Source organism: Podarcis tiliguerta, assembly GCF_965153285.1.
Source record: "Podarcis tiliguerta genome assembly, chromosome: 5".
Taxonomy (NCBI): domain Eukaryota; kingdom Metazoa; phylum Chordata; class Lepidosauria; order Squamata; family Lacertidae; genus Podarcis; species Podarcis tiliguerta.
The window spans coordinates 75,648,219-75,663,633 of record NC_139538.1 but is presented as its reverse complement, the minus strand read 5'-3'; the positions used below and the strand labels follow the sequence as shown (position 1 = coordinate 75,663,633).

General features: G+C 43.3%; 1 protein-coding gene across 2 annotated transcripts in view; it reads left to right on the top strand.

The window, feature by feature from the left end:
- The window catches only part of CDHR1 (cadherin related family member 1), a 60,685-nt gene extending 45,683 nt beyond the window's left edge, over window positions 1–15,002 (top strand). The window contains exons 15-18 of one of the 2 annotated variants that reach the window (XM_083439980.1): window positions 1,274–1,502; window positions 3,796–4,050; window positions 10,447–14,008; window positions 14,455–15,002. In XM_083439980.1, the coding sequence (XP_083296106.1) occupies window positions 1,274–1,502; window positions 3,796–4,050; window positions 10,447–10,998 (1,036 nt within the window). In that variant the 3' untranslated portion in view covers window positions 10,999–14,008; window positions 14,455–15,002. Of the gene's footprint in view, window positions 1–1,273; window positions 1,503–3,795; window positions 4,051–9,116; window positions 9,502–10,446; window positions 14,009–14,454 lie in introns of those variants that run through there. The other variant, XM_083439981.1, reaches the window with a different exon arrangement.
- Window positions 15,003–15,415: the final 413 nt, after the last annotated feature.

The following is a 15,415-nucleotide window of genomic DNA, read 5'->3' as shown; positions in this document are numbered from 1 at the left end:
CACGAAGCCAAGCCAGAGCACAACCAAGTGCTGTACAGCCATCTTCTCAGAAAAACTCTTCACAAAGTTCAAGAGTTCAAGACACGAAGGCTTTAGCAACTAATCCACACCTAATGACCCACCTAAGTGGGATTCAGGAAATCACTCAAGAAATCACTCAAGATATCCCTCAAGTAATTAAGGAACAAAAGAAGAAAAGGCACACTAGCCTGGGAACCTCCTCTCTGCCCAGAACATTGGAGGCTATACACCACACCTCCTCAACAGTATTTATAGGAACTCAAACACTGAGATCCTGCTCTGTTCCAGTAACAAGAAGCCGAAAGCACCAGCCTGAAGATGACGAGTGAGACCTCGTCGAAACGTCGCCTAGACACCCCAACTTTTACACGGGAAGACACCCGAGGACACCAAAACCTGCATATATATATATATATATATATATATATATATAATATATGAATAGTGCAAGAATAACATGACCCCCCTGACCCCTCTGACAGACCCAGGGAATACTCCATAAGTTCCAGATTGCTTTCTTGTTTCCTTAAAATCATTTTTAATTAAAATTAAACGGGAAATAACTCAAATTAGAGGGGTCCAAAGTTGTTAACGTTTTTCCTCAATATAAGACTTCGCTTCCTACTTCAGAGCCCTTGTGTTAATAACTTCTGCCATCTTACACAAATAACTCCACCCTTCATTAATCTTAATAAGTCAAAATGGGCCTCTCCTGGGATCTTTTCCATGCCCATAAGGTGTACAAACTGAGAAGTTTCTGTAGAAAGCTGATTTTGGAAAGGCTGGCCACAGAGAGAGCAAGGCTTTTGGTTATATGACACTCTTCCCTGTGGAACTCTGTACACATAGAAGTATACCAGACTCCACCCTTGTGCTCCCTTTTTTACCTGTAGGTCAACATATTTTTTATTCGTCATGACTTTCAAAAATGTTGAATAGCTGAGTTAAGCTTGAATTTAAATGGGTACTGTGTAGCCATTGGTATGAAATGTTCTTTTTAAGAGATGCATCGTGTTAAACACTTGTATGTTATTCAGAGTATTTTATAGAGAATTGGCTAATAGGATTTGTAACAAATAAATTCCCATTTTCCAAGCACAATTGGGACTGCAGCCACCCACGGCAGCTACGTAGGGGGAGATATCACTCTGAAAAGGGTGCATCTGAACATAAGGGTGATCTCTTTTCTTTTGTCTGTGCAGCTGACTAGGAAATAGATGAAATATTGGCCAATTTTTTTTCCTCCTTCCAGATTCCTCATCCATCCATCCACTGGAATCATTTACACCCAGCCATGGGCCACGCTAGATGCAGAAGTTACGTCCAAGTACAACTTCTATGTGAAGGCAGAAGATACAGAGGGGAAGTATAGCTTGGCCGAAGTCTTCATTACTGTGCTTGATGTCAACGATCACTCCCCAGAGTTCAACGAGAACATCCAGGAAAAAACCATGATTATAGGCACTCCAGTGAAAGTGGAGGTTGGTCGATGTGTGCGTTTGTGTGTTTGGTTGTAGTGACTGGTATTGAAGTGATTGCAATGGATTTGTTACGTTGCAACGGTTCCTGTTACGGACTCAAAGGCTAAATAAGGAGCTTACATTTCTGTAAGTAAATCTGTGCAGCTATGGGTATAATCCACTTTTCAATATTCCATTACAGTTTAGAGGACGTGGGTGGCTCTGTGGTTTAGACCACAGAGGGCTTGCCGATCAGACCACTGATTGGGCTTGCCGATCAGAGGGTTGGTGGTTCAAATCCCTGCGATGGAGTGAGCTCCCATTGCTCTGTCTCAGCTTCTGCCAACCTAACAGTTCAAAAGCATGCCAGTGCAGGTAGATGAATAGGTACCGCTGTGGCAGGAAGGTAAATGGCATTTCTGTGCACTTCTGTCATGGTGTTCCTGGAAAGCTGACTGTGGACAAACTCTGGCTCCCTCAACCTGAAAGAGAGATGAGTGCCGCAACCCCATAGTCGCCTTTGACTGGACTTAACCATCCAGGGGTCCTTTACCTTTACAGCTTAGAGAGACCCGTGGAAAATCAAGGCTTGGAAGAGCAGGGTTGATTCTTCTTAATGGCAGGCAACTAATGAGTGGGGGGTTAAATCCTGCTCAGTTTGGGTACACACTGCTATTCCCTGCTGGGAACAGACAGAGGGCCAGCGCAGGATTTAACCATACTCAAGTGCCTATCAGATGACATCACAAATTAAGTCAGCTAATTGGGAGTTGGACATGGTTTGAGGGAAAGGCCTCACAGGCCAACCCAGAGCCCAATGGCAATCCAACATTGGCCCACAGGCTAGAGGTTCCTCATCCTGCCTTAAGCCCTAATGGTACACTTTGAGGGCATCCCGTTACATTCTCCTTCATTTGTGAATAGCTGTCAGTCATTCCCATGGAAATACCAATAGGAAGACAAATCAGGGCACAGAGTGGGTGAAGAAGAAGACCCAGAAGAGTGTCTGGGCACAAAGAGAGTCAATGTTGGAGTGGGAGGCAGAGAATGACAGTGTCAGAGAGGTGGCGAGAGACAGAGAAGATCGTGTCAGAGAGGTGGCATCGGAAATATGATTTAGGAGTTAGGGAAGGGGAGAGAGAGAGAGCCAAGGGGATATTTGCAAGAAAGGGGTTAACTTGGATAGAGTGAAGAGGGTGAAAGAATGGAGTGGAAAGAGATGAGGCATATCTCCAATCTTATAGTGTTTTTAATGTTCTGTTGGGAGCCTCACCTCCCAGAATGACTGGGGAAACCCAGCCAGATGGGTGGGGTATAAATAATGTATTGTTATTATTATTATTATTATTACTCATGAAATGGCATGGGTCTTTTGCTTACAAGAAATAATCATAAAAGGCTAGTCTAGAACCATTCTTCGAATACTAGAGTTGCATCACAGGTGCAATTTCTGTTTTGCTGTGCCTCATTACTCTTCCGCTTTGATGGAATACAACAAAACTGTTGACAGGTTGAGCAGAATGGAGCAGTTCCATTCTGGAATTGTTCTAGAATTCCAACCTCCTGCTGTTTTTCTGACGGGAAATGCTGATTTCAGATGCAGCGGGCAGAATTCTGCACAATGGCCATTTACTTCAAATCGGAAAATTAAACATACTTTGGTTTTATTTTTGTAAATAATAATAATAATAATCCCCCATTGCAGAGTTTTTCAAATAAAAAGGGAGAAGAGGATAATTGGTAGGAGATCTGAATTTTCCAAGGGTTTTTTTTTTTTTAAGGGAAGAGGGAACTGTTCCTTCAAACTCCTAGCATTTCAATTTTCTCCAAGATAGATTTTTTTGTTTCAATTTTTAAACAAATTAATAATCATAAATAAATAAGAATAAAAATGTGCACCCCACCACTGAAACCATTCCATTGTAACTATCCAACCTCCCAAAATTCTAACACCTCTTGTGATGGTTTGACTCCTTTCCATTTTAACAGTACAAATTCTACAAACATTCTCCATATCTCCTCAAAATCATTTCTCCTGCATATTCTCCATCTTACCTTAATGGCACATGTCAATTTATCATGAATAGCTATATCCCACACCTCTCTATACCAAGCAGAATATAAAATGGAAGACTGGTGCAAGATAGATTTTTAAACTACTCTGGAATCCAACCAAACCCCATCCCACAAAGTTCTGGTACAGAAACCATGCTTAAAGTATGGAACTTCAGAATCAAAAAGAACCAAACCTCATTAAAATAGATTGCCATTCAATAAACATTTCTCTTTCACTTTTTCTCCCCATCCCTAACAGGCAATAGACCAAGATGCGGAAGAACCCAATAACATAGTTGACTATTCTATTATGCAAGCAGATCCTGCCAATGTGTTTGATATAGACCAAAGCACCGGAGAAATAAAACTGAAATCCTACATAAGATCCTTGGACATAATTCACAACATCACCAACAACAAAGACTGCATATGGTCGGTGGTAGTTCAAGCCAAAGACCGGGGCTCTCCTTCATTTAGCACCACCGCTGTCCTGAAGATTGATATCACAGAAGAGGTAAGGGGATAGGATACTGGAGAGAAATGGCAAACAGGGAGACCCAAGATTTGTGGCTGAGAAACAGTGATTTGTAATGGGCACCGCTGCGAAAGCTTCATAATTTGAGTCATTGAAGTTAAATTGAAGTAAGGGAGTGCTGTCAGCTGTGAGATGAGAATTTCTGGCATTTCTGGGTCAAGGAAGCGTAGAGTCTGCCAAAGGATCAAGTGGATCCTAAGCCATTTCAGCTGCTGGCAATGGGTCCATCCCTGATCTCTCTGTTGCATTGTTCAGCCTCATTGGTACCAAATAGAAGTTACAATTGCTTTCCCTATACTGAAAATGGAGAAGGAGGAATTTATGAAGGCCCACAACAATGGTCTTAAAGGTCCACGCCTAATCTGTCCTTCTTCTTTTAACTTTGTATCTTAACTCGCCCTTGATTTTACCAACCATTCTCCAGATGGTTCATTAGAAGAATAACTCCTCCTTTATTACTACATTTAACTTCCCAAACAATATTTTCCAACGCTGGGGTGAGTGTGACAGACTTGTCACTCTGCTTCACATATACAGAGGATTCGTCAAACTGTCATTTCCCTTATACCCTGCAGACCACATAGATGTGGCAGGGGCAACGTAGACATGTGGCGATCTAATATCAGCAAACAGAATGCCACCCATCTGTTCTAGAATATTTATTTCCCTTGAATAAGCATTGCAAATTGGTGGCGAAGAGATTTGAAATGCCACCCCCTCAGCCATATTTAGCTTTCTTATCCCGAAACCTTACAATTTACAAGTGTCCACCTGAAACTCCCCGGTCTTTGCTATGCTGTCTGTAATTTCCTCAGCAACAGCTTAGTTCCTTGCTTTCATATATTGGTCTCTTTATAGTAGAGCCTGTGACTGTTTGTCCTCTTCGTGCCTTCATTGCAAAGGTGCTTAGCCCCTGTAAATAGGTCTTATCCACATTTCCACTTCTCCCACGAGCAGTTTGGCCTTTTCCTCACAGCTTTTCCCCAGGAAACCCACACTTCTGCACTAAACTGGAGCAAATGTCCATCTGGAGAAAACCTGGTTGATGTTTGCTCCAATTTGATAGCGAGCAGAAGTGTGGATGAACCGTAAGCTTGCATGGTACATGAATCCATCTCTGAGACTGTGCTCTCCCTCTTTGTGACCTTTTTTCAGGAGGAAAAGGGTTAGCATATACTACACTGGGAATCATTTCCAACTGGAGATGGCAGGATGCATAGTGGCATGCAAATAAGGCATTCTCTTTGTATAATGTGCCCCAGGATGTACTTGAACGCATCTGTTCCTCTTCCATTGTGTCTGACCCGGCATTCTTCATCCCACAGAACAGTGCTCTGTTTTCCTTTCTGAAGGAAAAGCTTTTTTGACAACTAGAGGTGTCCAGCAGTGTTAATCACAATGAGTAATTAAACAGGCCTATTTTTGATTAACATTTACCATCACAATTAGCAGAACGCTGCTCCCTTCGAGATGGATGCCCTGCGGCTAGGTTTGGTGGTTTCATGCATCAAAAAAACATTTTGCTCTTGAAACAATGCAGTGATAATAAAAAAATCCCAAGGCTATTTTATTTAACGGATACAATTTTTACACAAAAAAGGGATATTGATGATAAGACTATGCTTTCTTTCATACCCACTGGGGGGGAAGTGCTGAAGTGCATATGCGGTTTGCTTCCCCCTGTCCTTGATTACAGGTATTTTTTTTTTATGACAGATTACATAGTCCTAGATTTCCGTGCCCTGGAATGGAAAGACTGATCATTGCAGTGACAGAGCACACCAATAGTTTGTCTATAGTCCACAAGATTAGAAGGGGTGGCTATCTAACCCTCTGCCCTGAACATAAATGGATAGGAACAAGGTTCATTCAGAGACGAGCTACATGTTACACTTGTGTGGGCTTGGGAGGCAGCCTGGCTCTGCCTGCTTAGTCTTCTGGAGAAGTCCCTCTTCCCAGATGCCACATGCCTTGCATCAGATGGTGGAGTACCTAGGGGAGGACATCCAAAGATGATCTTGGTGCACAGGCAGGTGAATATAGAGCAGGCAGCTATGTGAGCTGTTTCCAGATCCCAAGCCATATACAGCTTTAACAGGGAGCACCAACACTGTATATTGCTCTCAGAAATGAACCAGGAGCCAGGGCAGCTCTTTAAGCAATGGCAAAATGTGTTCACAATGGCTGATCCCAATTAGCAGTCTAGCAGCTCCACGGTTTTCTGGACGCTCCAGCCCCGATACATATCATTGCAGTAGCATCCTAGTGCCATGTGGAAAATGAGCACGGCATGCAGCAGGAAGCTTTCGTATGAGAAATCAGGTATCATTGAATACACACCTGAATGTTTTATTAACAGCCGCATCTCCTTTGCATTTGACATAAGCAGACTCAGGATGTGTCGTGACGACGTGCTGGGACACTGAGGAGATGGAACTCAGATTAAGTGTGCCTCATGCGATGAATATGTTTTTCTCTGGCACGCTCATTGCCAAGTCAAGTGTGTAACAGATAATCTTATTCAGGCAGCTAAAGAGAACATGCATTGATTGTGGCTTGCTCCACAAATCCTCGGAAGACGAGATTCTGTACCATTCAAATCAGTAGAAGAATGTTCCCATTGACCTGAGCAGCAGTGTAGTCAGTCCTCAAGGCTGGAATTCTGCGCACCATTACCTCTGGGTTGTAACTGTGCTGTCGCCATCAAGGCAGCTGGCAGGAAGCAAGAAAGGAGGCAGAAAGCACTGGGTGCCAAGCTGGAAAGGAATGGTGCCTCAGGATTTGGCAATCTGCTGCTTCACAATCCTGTGAGGAGATTGCAGTCTCCTACAATGGACAGTCAGGAGGAAAGTTGGCCAAGTCCAAGCTAGATAATGGGAGCTTGGATATCTGCCTTTGCCAGTTCAAGAGAGCAGTATCTTCTGCCTGCTTCTGCAGCTCAGGCTCCAGTCCCTGGTCTCAGATGAAGAACATCTACTTCATGATTAGATATAGGTACTGTACAACTAAGCCAGTCTCGTTCTGAAGGTGTTTATACATGCATGTATGTAACTGCATGGTTACAGTAATAATGACTTATAAACATCTCCGATGGTTGCATGTTTCCATTCTCCAGTCTTCAAGCCTTGCTGTTTCTTTTACTATTATGTGCAATTACAGGCACTCATTTATCCATGTTACCTGGGTAGGGTTTTTTTAGCTTCTAAAATTGGTCTTTTAACCACCAATTTTGTGATGTTATTCTTTTGTCTGTGTTTACACTGAGTGGTGTGTTGTTGTTTCATTTATTTGTTTGGTGTTTTAATTTTATTATTGTGTTCTGTCCCACCACCATGTATTAGAGGAGGATGGGCTCAAAAATATTTAGTAGTTGCATCCCTCCCCGCCCAATCGCTTTTTGTTAATGTCCTGGTACAGCAAGTGGCTTCTTAGCCCTGCTATGTTTTAAAGAGGGGAGGGTCCTATGATGGTCTCCAACCAATATATTCAGAAGAATCTTTTTTTGCATCCCCTACTAGCCATAGCAGGGACGTGGGTGGCACTGTGGGTTAAACCACAGAGCCTAGGACTTGCCGATCAGAAGGTTGGCGGTTCGAATCCCAGTGACAGGATGAGCTCCCATTGCTCAGTCCCTGCTCCTGCCAACCTAGCAGTTTGAAAGCACATCAAAGTGCAAGTAGATAAATAGGTACCACTCCGGCGGGAAGGTAAATGGCGTTTCCGTGCGCTGCTCTGGTTCACCAGAAGTGGCTTAGTCATGCTGGCCACATAACCCAGAAGCTGTATGCCGGCTCCCTCGGCCAATAAAGCGAGATGAGCGCCGCAACCCCAGAGTCAGCCACGACTGGACCTAATGGTCAGGGGTTCCTTTACCTTTACCTTTACCAGCCATAGCAGTAAAATAAAATGTACTGGAGATAGAGATAAAAACTTAAGTATACAAAATACATTCTGGAGATTTACCTCAATAATCAAATAATACATCTTATTCTAGTTGCCCCTGCTAATTTATTTATTTTTTGCAGTTTTTGCTGTCACCTGGTTATCCTGATCTGCTAAAAGAAAGCACACAGTAGCAATGGTGGAGCGACCTGGTAGGGATCTGAAGTGTATCTGAAGAAGTGTGCATGCACACGAAAGCTCAGACCAATAACAAACTCTAAGGTGCTACTAGAAGGAATTTTTTTATTCTGGTAGGGATAGTAGTAGAGGGGTAATAACCTCACTCCTCAAATCTTTACATAGAATGCAAGCTAGAAGCACATGAGCTACTGTTTCAATACTGCCCTCTCCACATGGACATAGCCCTTTTCCCCACAGATTTTTTTGAAATCAACCCTCAAGCACAGCTGTAGGCAGTATATTTAATCTTGCATAAGTAAAAGTGCATCTGTATATTTTGGAATTATTAAATTTTTCAAATAGGGTGCCAAAGTGTCAAAATGACTAGGTGGGAAATAATCGTACAACCGACAAAATTTCTTTATCATGGCCAAATTCTGTTGCTCGATATCATATAGGCACTGTCTAATTAAATTATCTGCTTCAGTTACTTGCCAATGTATTTTGGCAGTGCGAGGATTTCCACTTGCACAACAGAACTCCCTTCCCTTTCTTCTGCCTGTGTTCACCCCTCGCCCTCCCCAAATATGTTGCAGGGGGTTGGGAGGAATCCCAGACCATAGAATAGAATCATAGAATCATAGAGTTGGAAGAGACCACAAGGGCCATCGAGTCCAACCCCCTGCCAAGCAGGAAACACCATCAGAGCACTCCTGACATATGGTTGTCAAACCTCTGCTTAAAGACCTCCAAAGAAGGAGACTCCACCACACACCTTGGCAGCAAATTCCACTGTCGAACAGCTCTTACTGTCAGGAAGTTCTTCCTAATGTTTAGGGAGGGAGGAGAAAGTTGTGTCCCACAAGCAGACATCCTTGCACTGACAGAATGGGGTACTTTGCACTACATTGGATGCAACCCACTGTTTCCTTTATGACGGTGGTCCACAGGTTGATTGGTTTTCTTATTTTTGACATTTTCAGATCAAATCAAGGGTAAGATCCTATATTTTAGGCCTCAAGAAACGTCCATGGACATTATTTGGGATTTGCACGAGTGGCGTCCTTTCTACCATTTCTGTTACCATGGTGATCTCCACCATCATGTACTGGAAAAGTGTGAAAAGATCCAGACTCCATCCTCAGGGAAAAATCAGGAAAATTAAACGGCGACTACCACAGCGCTCTGTGTGCTAAAATGCTATACGAACTTTTCATTCATTTGTCCTCAATATGCCATATTGAGAGGCTGCATTACCTCTTAATCAAGCTTTGGATTCTTTAAAAGGGAAACAAACAGCCTGTCCCTTCATCTCAGATTCATTACCTCATAGCATTGGAGTGTTTTGTTTTGTTTTTGTAATGTCTGTAAAAGAGTACTAGAACATGTTCAGTTTCTGCTGTTTAAGAACCGATTTGACAGCCTCAAAATGTTTTCAGTTGAAGATGCATCAATAGGATGAGAAAATCTTATTACTAGTATTTTCTCTGAAAGCGTTGCTTTGATTTTGGCAGATTCTGAAATGAAATTTGAAGCATAAGGAACACCTTCCAGTTATGGATATATATACTGAGTTTATCTCAATTTGATACCGGTTTTAACTGTGACAGCTTTCCCCAAAAGAATCAGAGACGTTTTAGTTTATGGGTGTTCATAGTAATAAAATAATAATAATAATAATAATAATAATAATAATAATAATAATAATAATAATTTATTTATTTATACCCCTCCCATCTGGCCGGGTTTCCCCAACCATTCTGGGAGACTCCCAACAGAATATAAAAAATATAATAAAACATCAAACATTAAAAACTTCCCTAAACAGGGCTGCCTTCAGATGTCTTCTAAAAGTCAGATAGTTGTTTATTTCCTTGACATTTGATTGGAGAGCATTCCACAAAGTGGCGCCACTACCAAGAAGGCCCTCTGCCTGGTTAGGGATCCCTGGTGTCCATTCTAACAGGACTACAATTTCCAGGGTTCCGTCTTAGAATAGGGAATGACTCTTGTCACCAGTTTGTTGTATGGTTATGTCCTTGACTGCACAACCCAGTGGTTTTGTTTCCACTTGCAACCGACGGACAATAGAGTATTGCATAGAAATGATGCAAAACTCCCCACATCCTAAGTGAAAGGCTCCACTATTTAATTGCTGCAGTTGACCTTCTTAGTGTTAAATCTGAATTTTGGATGCCAAATTGGAGATGGCTTGGTGGTGTGGATCACATATTTTGGACAAATGAAAGCGCAGTCTCTCTCTCTCTGTGCCCCAGAGTTAAGTCACCATGTTCTCTTTGTACTCTTTTACAGACTCTTCACAAAGGGCCTATGGCTGCCTTTTTGATGCAAACAAAAGATAACCCCATGAAAGCCTTAGGAGTGCTAGCTGGTGTCATGGGGGTGATGGTGGCGATCACCATCTTAATCTCCACCGCCATGTTCTGGCGCAATAAGAGGTCCAACAAAATCATGCCCGTGAGACGGATCATTAAAAAAAGGCAGAACCACCAACCAACCAGGATGATCAGAATGGAGTGGCTGAAATTCAAGAGGCCCAGCAACGCTGCGGAGAAGTTTGTCGTTGAAGAGGATACCAAGAGTCTGCAAAATGAGAACAGCAACAACAACTTCCAGGTGCCCCTTCCTCCTCCACCACCTACTGCTCCAGCCCTACCTCCAGCTCCAGCACTCAAGACTAATGTCTCTGAATGGAGGGTCCCCACAGTATCCGGATCGCTGAGTCCGAAGCTTATTAAAAAGCAGGCAAAGAAAGGTGCCGTGGTCTGCACATCCCACAATGCCCTGGTGTCGGAGCTCAAGCAGAGGTTTGAAATGAGAAATGCGGCAAGCCCTCACATTTAGTGTCTCCTCCCCACAGCTTGCACGGGGAGTGTGTCTTCTGTGTGCCATTGCAGGTACATGGTGTGATTTTCTTATTTTGCATTTTGTACCAGTTCCCCATCTCCCCGCAAGCTGAAAACGCTCATTATCTCTTCTCGGTGTTTCGCATCCATTCACCCGGATCGCATGCCGGTACATATCATCTCGCCCGGTGCAATTGTTTCACCTATAACTTTATGGTAATATGTGGTGCGCATTTGTTACAATGTTTTTATACAGGTTCCCGCTGCAAAAGCTGCTTGCGTGTTTGTGTGCGGCAATTTTCAGGATGCCAATTTGTTCTGGCCAATGCTTTCCAGTGATCTGTTTTAAAGTTCAGCTTGAAATATTGAATGTTTTAAAATATCTCATGCCGGAGTCCTCAAGGAATAGCCAAGTAAGCCTAACAAGCTGCCCCATCTCCTAGCATGCCACTCGCTGAAATTCAGTAGCTCCAGAGCCCAGCTCAGATGTTGATTGACCTTTTAAATTGTTCTACCCCATCCATAACTCGGGCTTTACTTGGGCTGGAATTTGACAGCATTCCCAATCATATAGGCATCAAGCATACAGATTAACATGTCCCAATGTGAGGTGTGAATGATGCAATTTGCCCTAACCTGTCCAAGAAAATCTCTTGAATGAGAAAAGAAGGAGGTGAGGGATCATGGCAGGACGTGACAGCCAACAGCATCACTTTCCCAGCAAGGATTGTGGTATTTCTAGTTGCAATCCAGTTTTTTCCACCTTCGGGAAGGTGATGGAGGAAGCAGTTCTCAGGACTGAAATGAACACAGACAGCAAGGAGAGTTGTGTTTACCCTGATTCTGCTCACAGGTGTGCAGTCAGGGGTATTCATGTCATCCCTAATCACAGGTAACATGAACAGTATTGGGGCACATGCACTGAATGACAAGTAAGGATAGGTTGACAAAAATTTATCAGACGCAGAGATCTGAGCCACTTCTGTCCATAAAGCAAGCAGATGAGTTATACTGAAAACAGGAATGTTTTCATAACATTCAGTATTATTGAGAGTCGACACGTCTCTATGTGATATGCCTCATCGCAACAGACCAGTGACGTAAAACTTTTTATGGAGGAGTGGAAAAACCAAGAGTTCTTTCTCTATAAAAGGCAAAATTGCTCCCTACACTGCTGCAAAACAGTGCTTTACTGCTTTACGAGCATCCTAACCACTGAATGTTTAAAATGCCGGTGTTTATGGGAATTTGAAGTTAAGGTGCTGCAGAGGGACAACCTAAACATCCCCCTGGTGTTAAATTACTACAAATGAGGCAGTTAAATGAGAAACATGGTGTCAGAAGTGTTTGCCTTGGAGTGGAGCTGGGCTAGGAAAAGGTGTGAGCAGGAGAAAGGCAGAAATCGCTTGCAGCCCTGCATCATTTTGAGATGCAGCACAATTTAGGCAAACTTCTGAGCTGAGGCCATTTTAAGGAATGTAGCAACATCCCTTAAAATCGTATCATGTGGAATGGTAGTGCCATACCCTTACAAACATGATGTAAGGCTTTCAAGCTGCATCCCGCTAACCAAGGAATATAGGAGGATGTTGTGTGTGTTTTCTTCCTGAAACCGCCTCCATTTCACCCATTGTGACTGGTCCACAGGTGAGCTGTGACACAGACAGACCTGTCCAGATAGCCTGACCTTCCCCTGGCTCTAATAGCCACAAGGCAGAGGGAAGCCTAACACTATCTGTATCATATCTAGACTGGTTTACTGGTGGCCCTAACTTGATTCCTTACTAGTTCTAAGCAGGAGTTGCCATCAAAGCAATTAATGGTGACTTCATGGGTTCATTTTGGGAAGGAATATCAGGGTGTTGGAAGGAGACAAAGGCTGGTTCAACCAGACATGGGGTTACCAATGTGGTTCCATTCCCCCCTCTATATTATTGGGCTCCAAATCCCATCAGTCCTAGCCAGCATGACCCTTCTTTGTGTGCCACCTCCTTTGGAGATTTAGAGAGTGACAATTCAAGAATGGGCCTTTTCAGTGGCACCCCCTTTGCTTTCTCCATTCCTATGTTTTGGGCCCTTGATCTGAAGGGTGGCATTGCAGGGCGGGGGGGGGACTTGTATCCCTGCCTTTTCATTTAGCTATGTTTTTAGCCTGTGTTGCTGTGTTTTTCGTTTTTTATTGTTTTCATTTGCTTTGCAAGAAAACCAACTGACAAATATAATAAACAATAAGAATAGCCAGTGGTGTTGGGACTTGTAGCCCTGCAAAATCCAGAGGGCGCAACATTGGCTACCCCCGAACCAGATTAACAAAATGTCCCTCCGTTCAATTTGGTAAATTTCACTCCTGGGCAAATCCACCACATGAGATCTCCATGAATAGTCACAGGAGAAGATAATAGCTTGAAGTCACATGAAAGAGTCCTATTGTTGATCAGGTCTGGCCATGTAATGGCTTGGAAGAAAGTCCTCCCAGGAACTATATGTGAGCTGCTTGGAGCTCTTCAGATTGAAGAGCTGAGTATACGCGTCATAAATAGCTTTAAAAAGAGGCACATCTCTTATATTGCACCCAGAGGGGCACATCCAAATCATGGGAAGATTTGTAAATCATGCAACATCTTTCCTTTTGTTTCTGAACCTACTTAAACAAATTCTCTTTGAGGTACCAAAAGCTTCCAAGAATTATCTGCATTGCTATTTTCCTAACACGGTGTTTTATTGCACAATGCGACAAAGGTCAAAAAAAACTCCAGGGCTGTCATCCATTTGTAATCTGTATGGATTGTTCATATTTTTGAAATATATCTGTCCGTATTATATGTAAAAAACCTATTGCAGATATACTTTTTATGGAATCAACATTTTGTGCACAAACAAACTTGAATCAGTTCTACATTTTATTTTTAAATGATGCGTTTGAGGGAGAAAAAATTATGGAACCACAAAAAGCATCTTGTGCATTTTGCCAGGTTTTGGGGGGGGCAGGGGGTGATTTGTGTTAGTCTGTAGCTGCCAGGGAACTGCCATCGGAGCTGGAGGTGGAGAGGAGGTTCCAGAGGGATGGTGGAGAGGGTCCCAGTGGGGAGAGAGGTAGCCCCTCCGCTGGGGAAGGAAATCAGCGTAACACCAGCGGAGAAGGGGGGCAGATGGGGGAATCGGAGAGGTGGCTCCAGGACTCTTTGCCGGAGACCAGCGGAGAGGGCACAAGTACTCCGCTGCCCACACCCACTTTGCGCAGAAAACTTCCGCGCAGGCAAAAGGGGAGGAGACTGGGCGTCAAACTTCTATGCTTCTATGCTGGAAGAGGTTTAGGAAACGCCCACTGACGGATTCTGCCAGCGATTGAGGCAGCCACGGAACTTGAGGCTGTCCAGACAGAAAGGGTTCAACCAGGCAACCTAGCCAGGAGTAACGGCAACTTACGCACGAGCAACCCCTAGAACCATTACAGTAGCTAACTAACAAACAGCCCTGTGGAACCTTAAAGACCAGCACATTTGATTATGCTAAAGATGCCACCTTGAAATGTGTTTAAGGTACCACAAGATTTTATCAGGTTTTAGCAATAGAATGTTGGAATTAGAACGAGACGGGAGGAAAGGTGTAGCAGGATTAAATTTCTCCTGCAGCTCCTCCTCTCTCCCCAGCAGAAGTGTGGTGCACCTTCACAATGCAGTCAGAGGGCCCGATTGCACTGATAGAATGGGCAGCAAATTCTCTTCCCCCCCCCCCCATAAAGGAGTCCAAAGCAGCTATTGCCCACCTACATGAAAAACATCTGTATTGCCCCATCCTTTGGCAGCTGAAAAGGTGGCAACCCTCAGCACCATGTTCAAGAAAAGACTTATAATATTAGACTGAATAGAGTTCAACATAATTAAGAGATAACTGTTTTTCTTTTACATCGTTCAACTCCCAACCCCCCAAACCGAATGCAGTTGTTCTGTACTGAGTGAACTGCGTTCCAAATGTTTTTTGTTAATAAAAACTTGAAAAATGCATTTGTTGCCTTATTTTGATGTTCTGACCATTGTTGCCTTATTTTGATGTTCTGACCATTGTTACCCCTCTCAATTCTTCATATTCAGCATTGCAAGTGCTCCATACCAGAAGGCAATCCAGGGACTCGGCTACATTAGTAAAGAAAAAGCGTTTCAAATGCGTTATAACACTGACACCAGATGGTGCTGTGGAGTTCCATCTTTTGGCAACATGATTTCCCATCATGAGGTTTAATGCGCATTTTCCTGAAACTTTGTTTTTTTGTGCCTAGATCTGGCCCAGATTCTACTAGAAGCTTCCAGCCCCAAAATTTCCCAGTTGCTGCAAATCAATAGGTGAGATCCTGTTCTCACAACCCTGCCCCTGGCGAAGATGTCTTGGCCTTCAGTGCCTTTAGGGTCCTAAGGTCA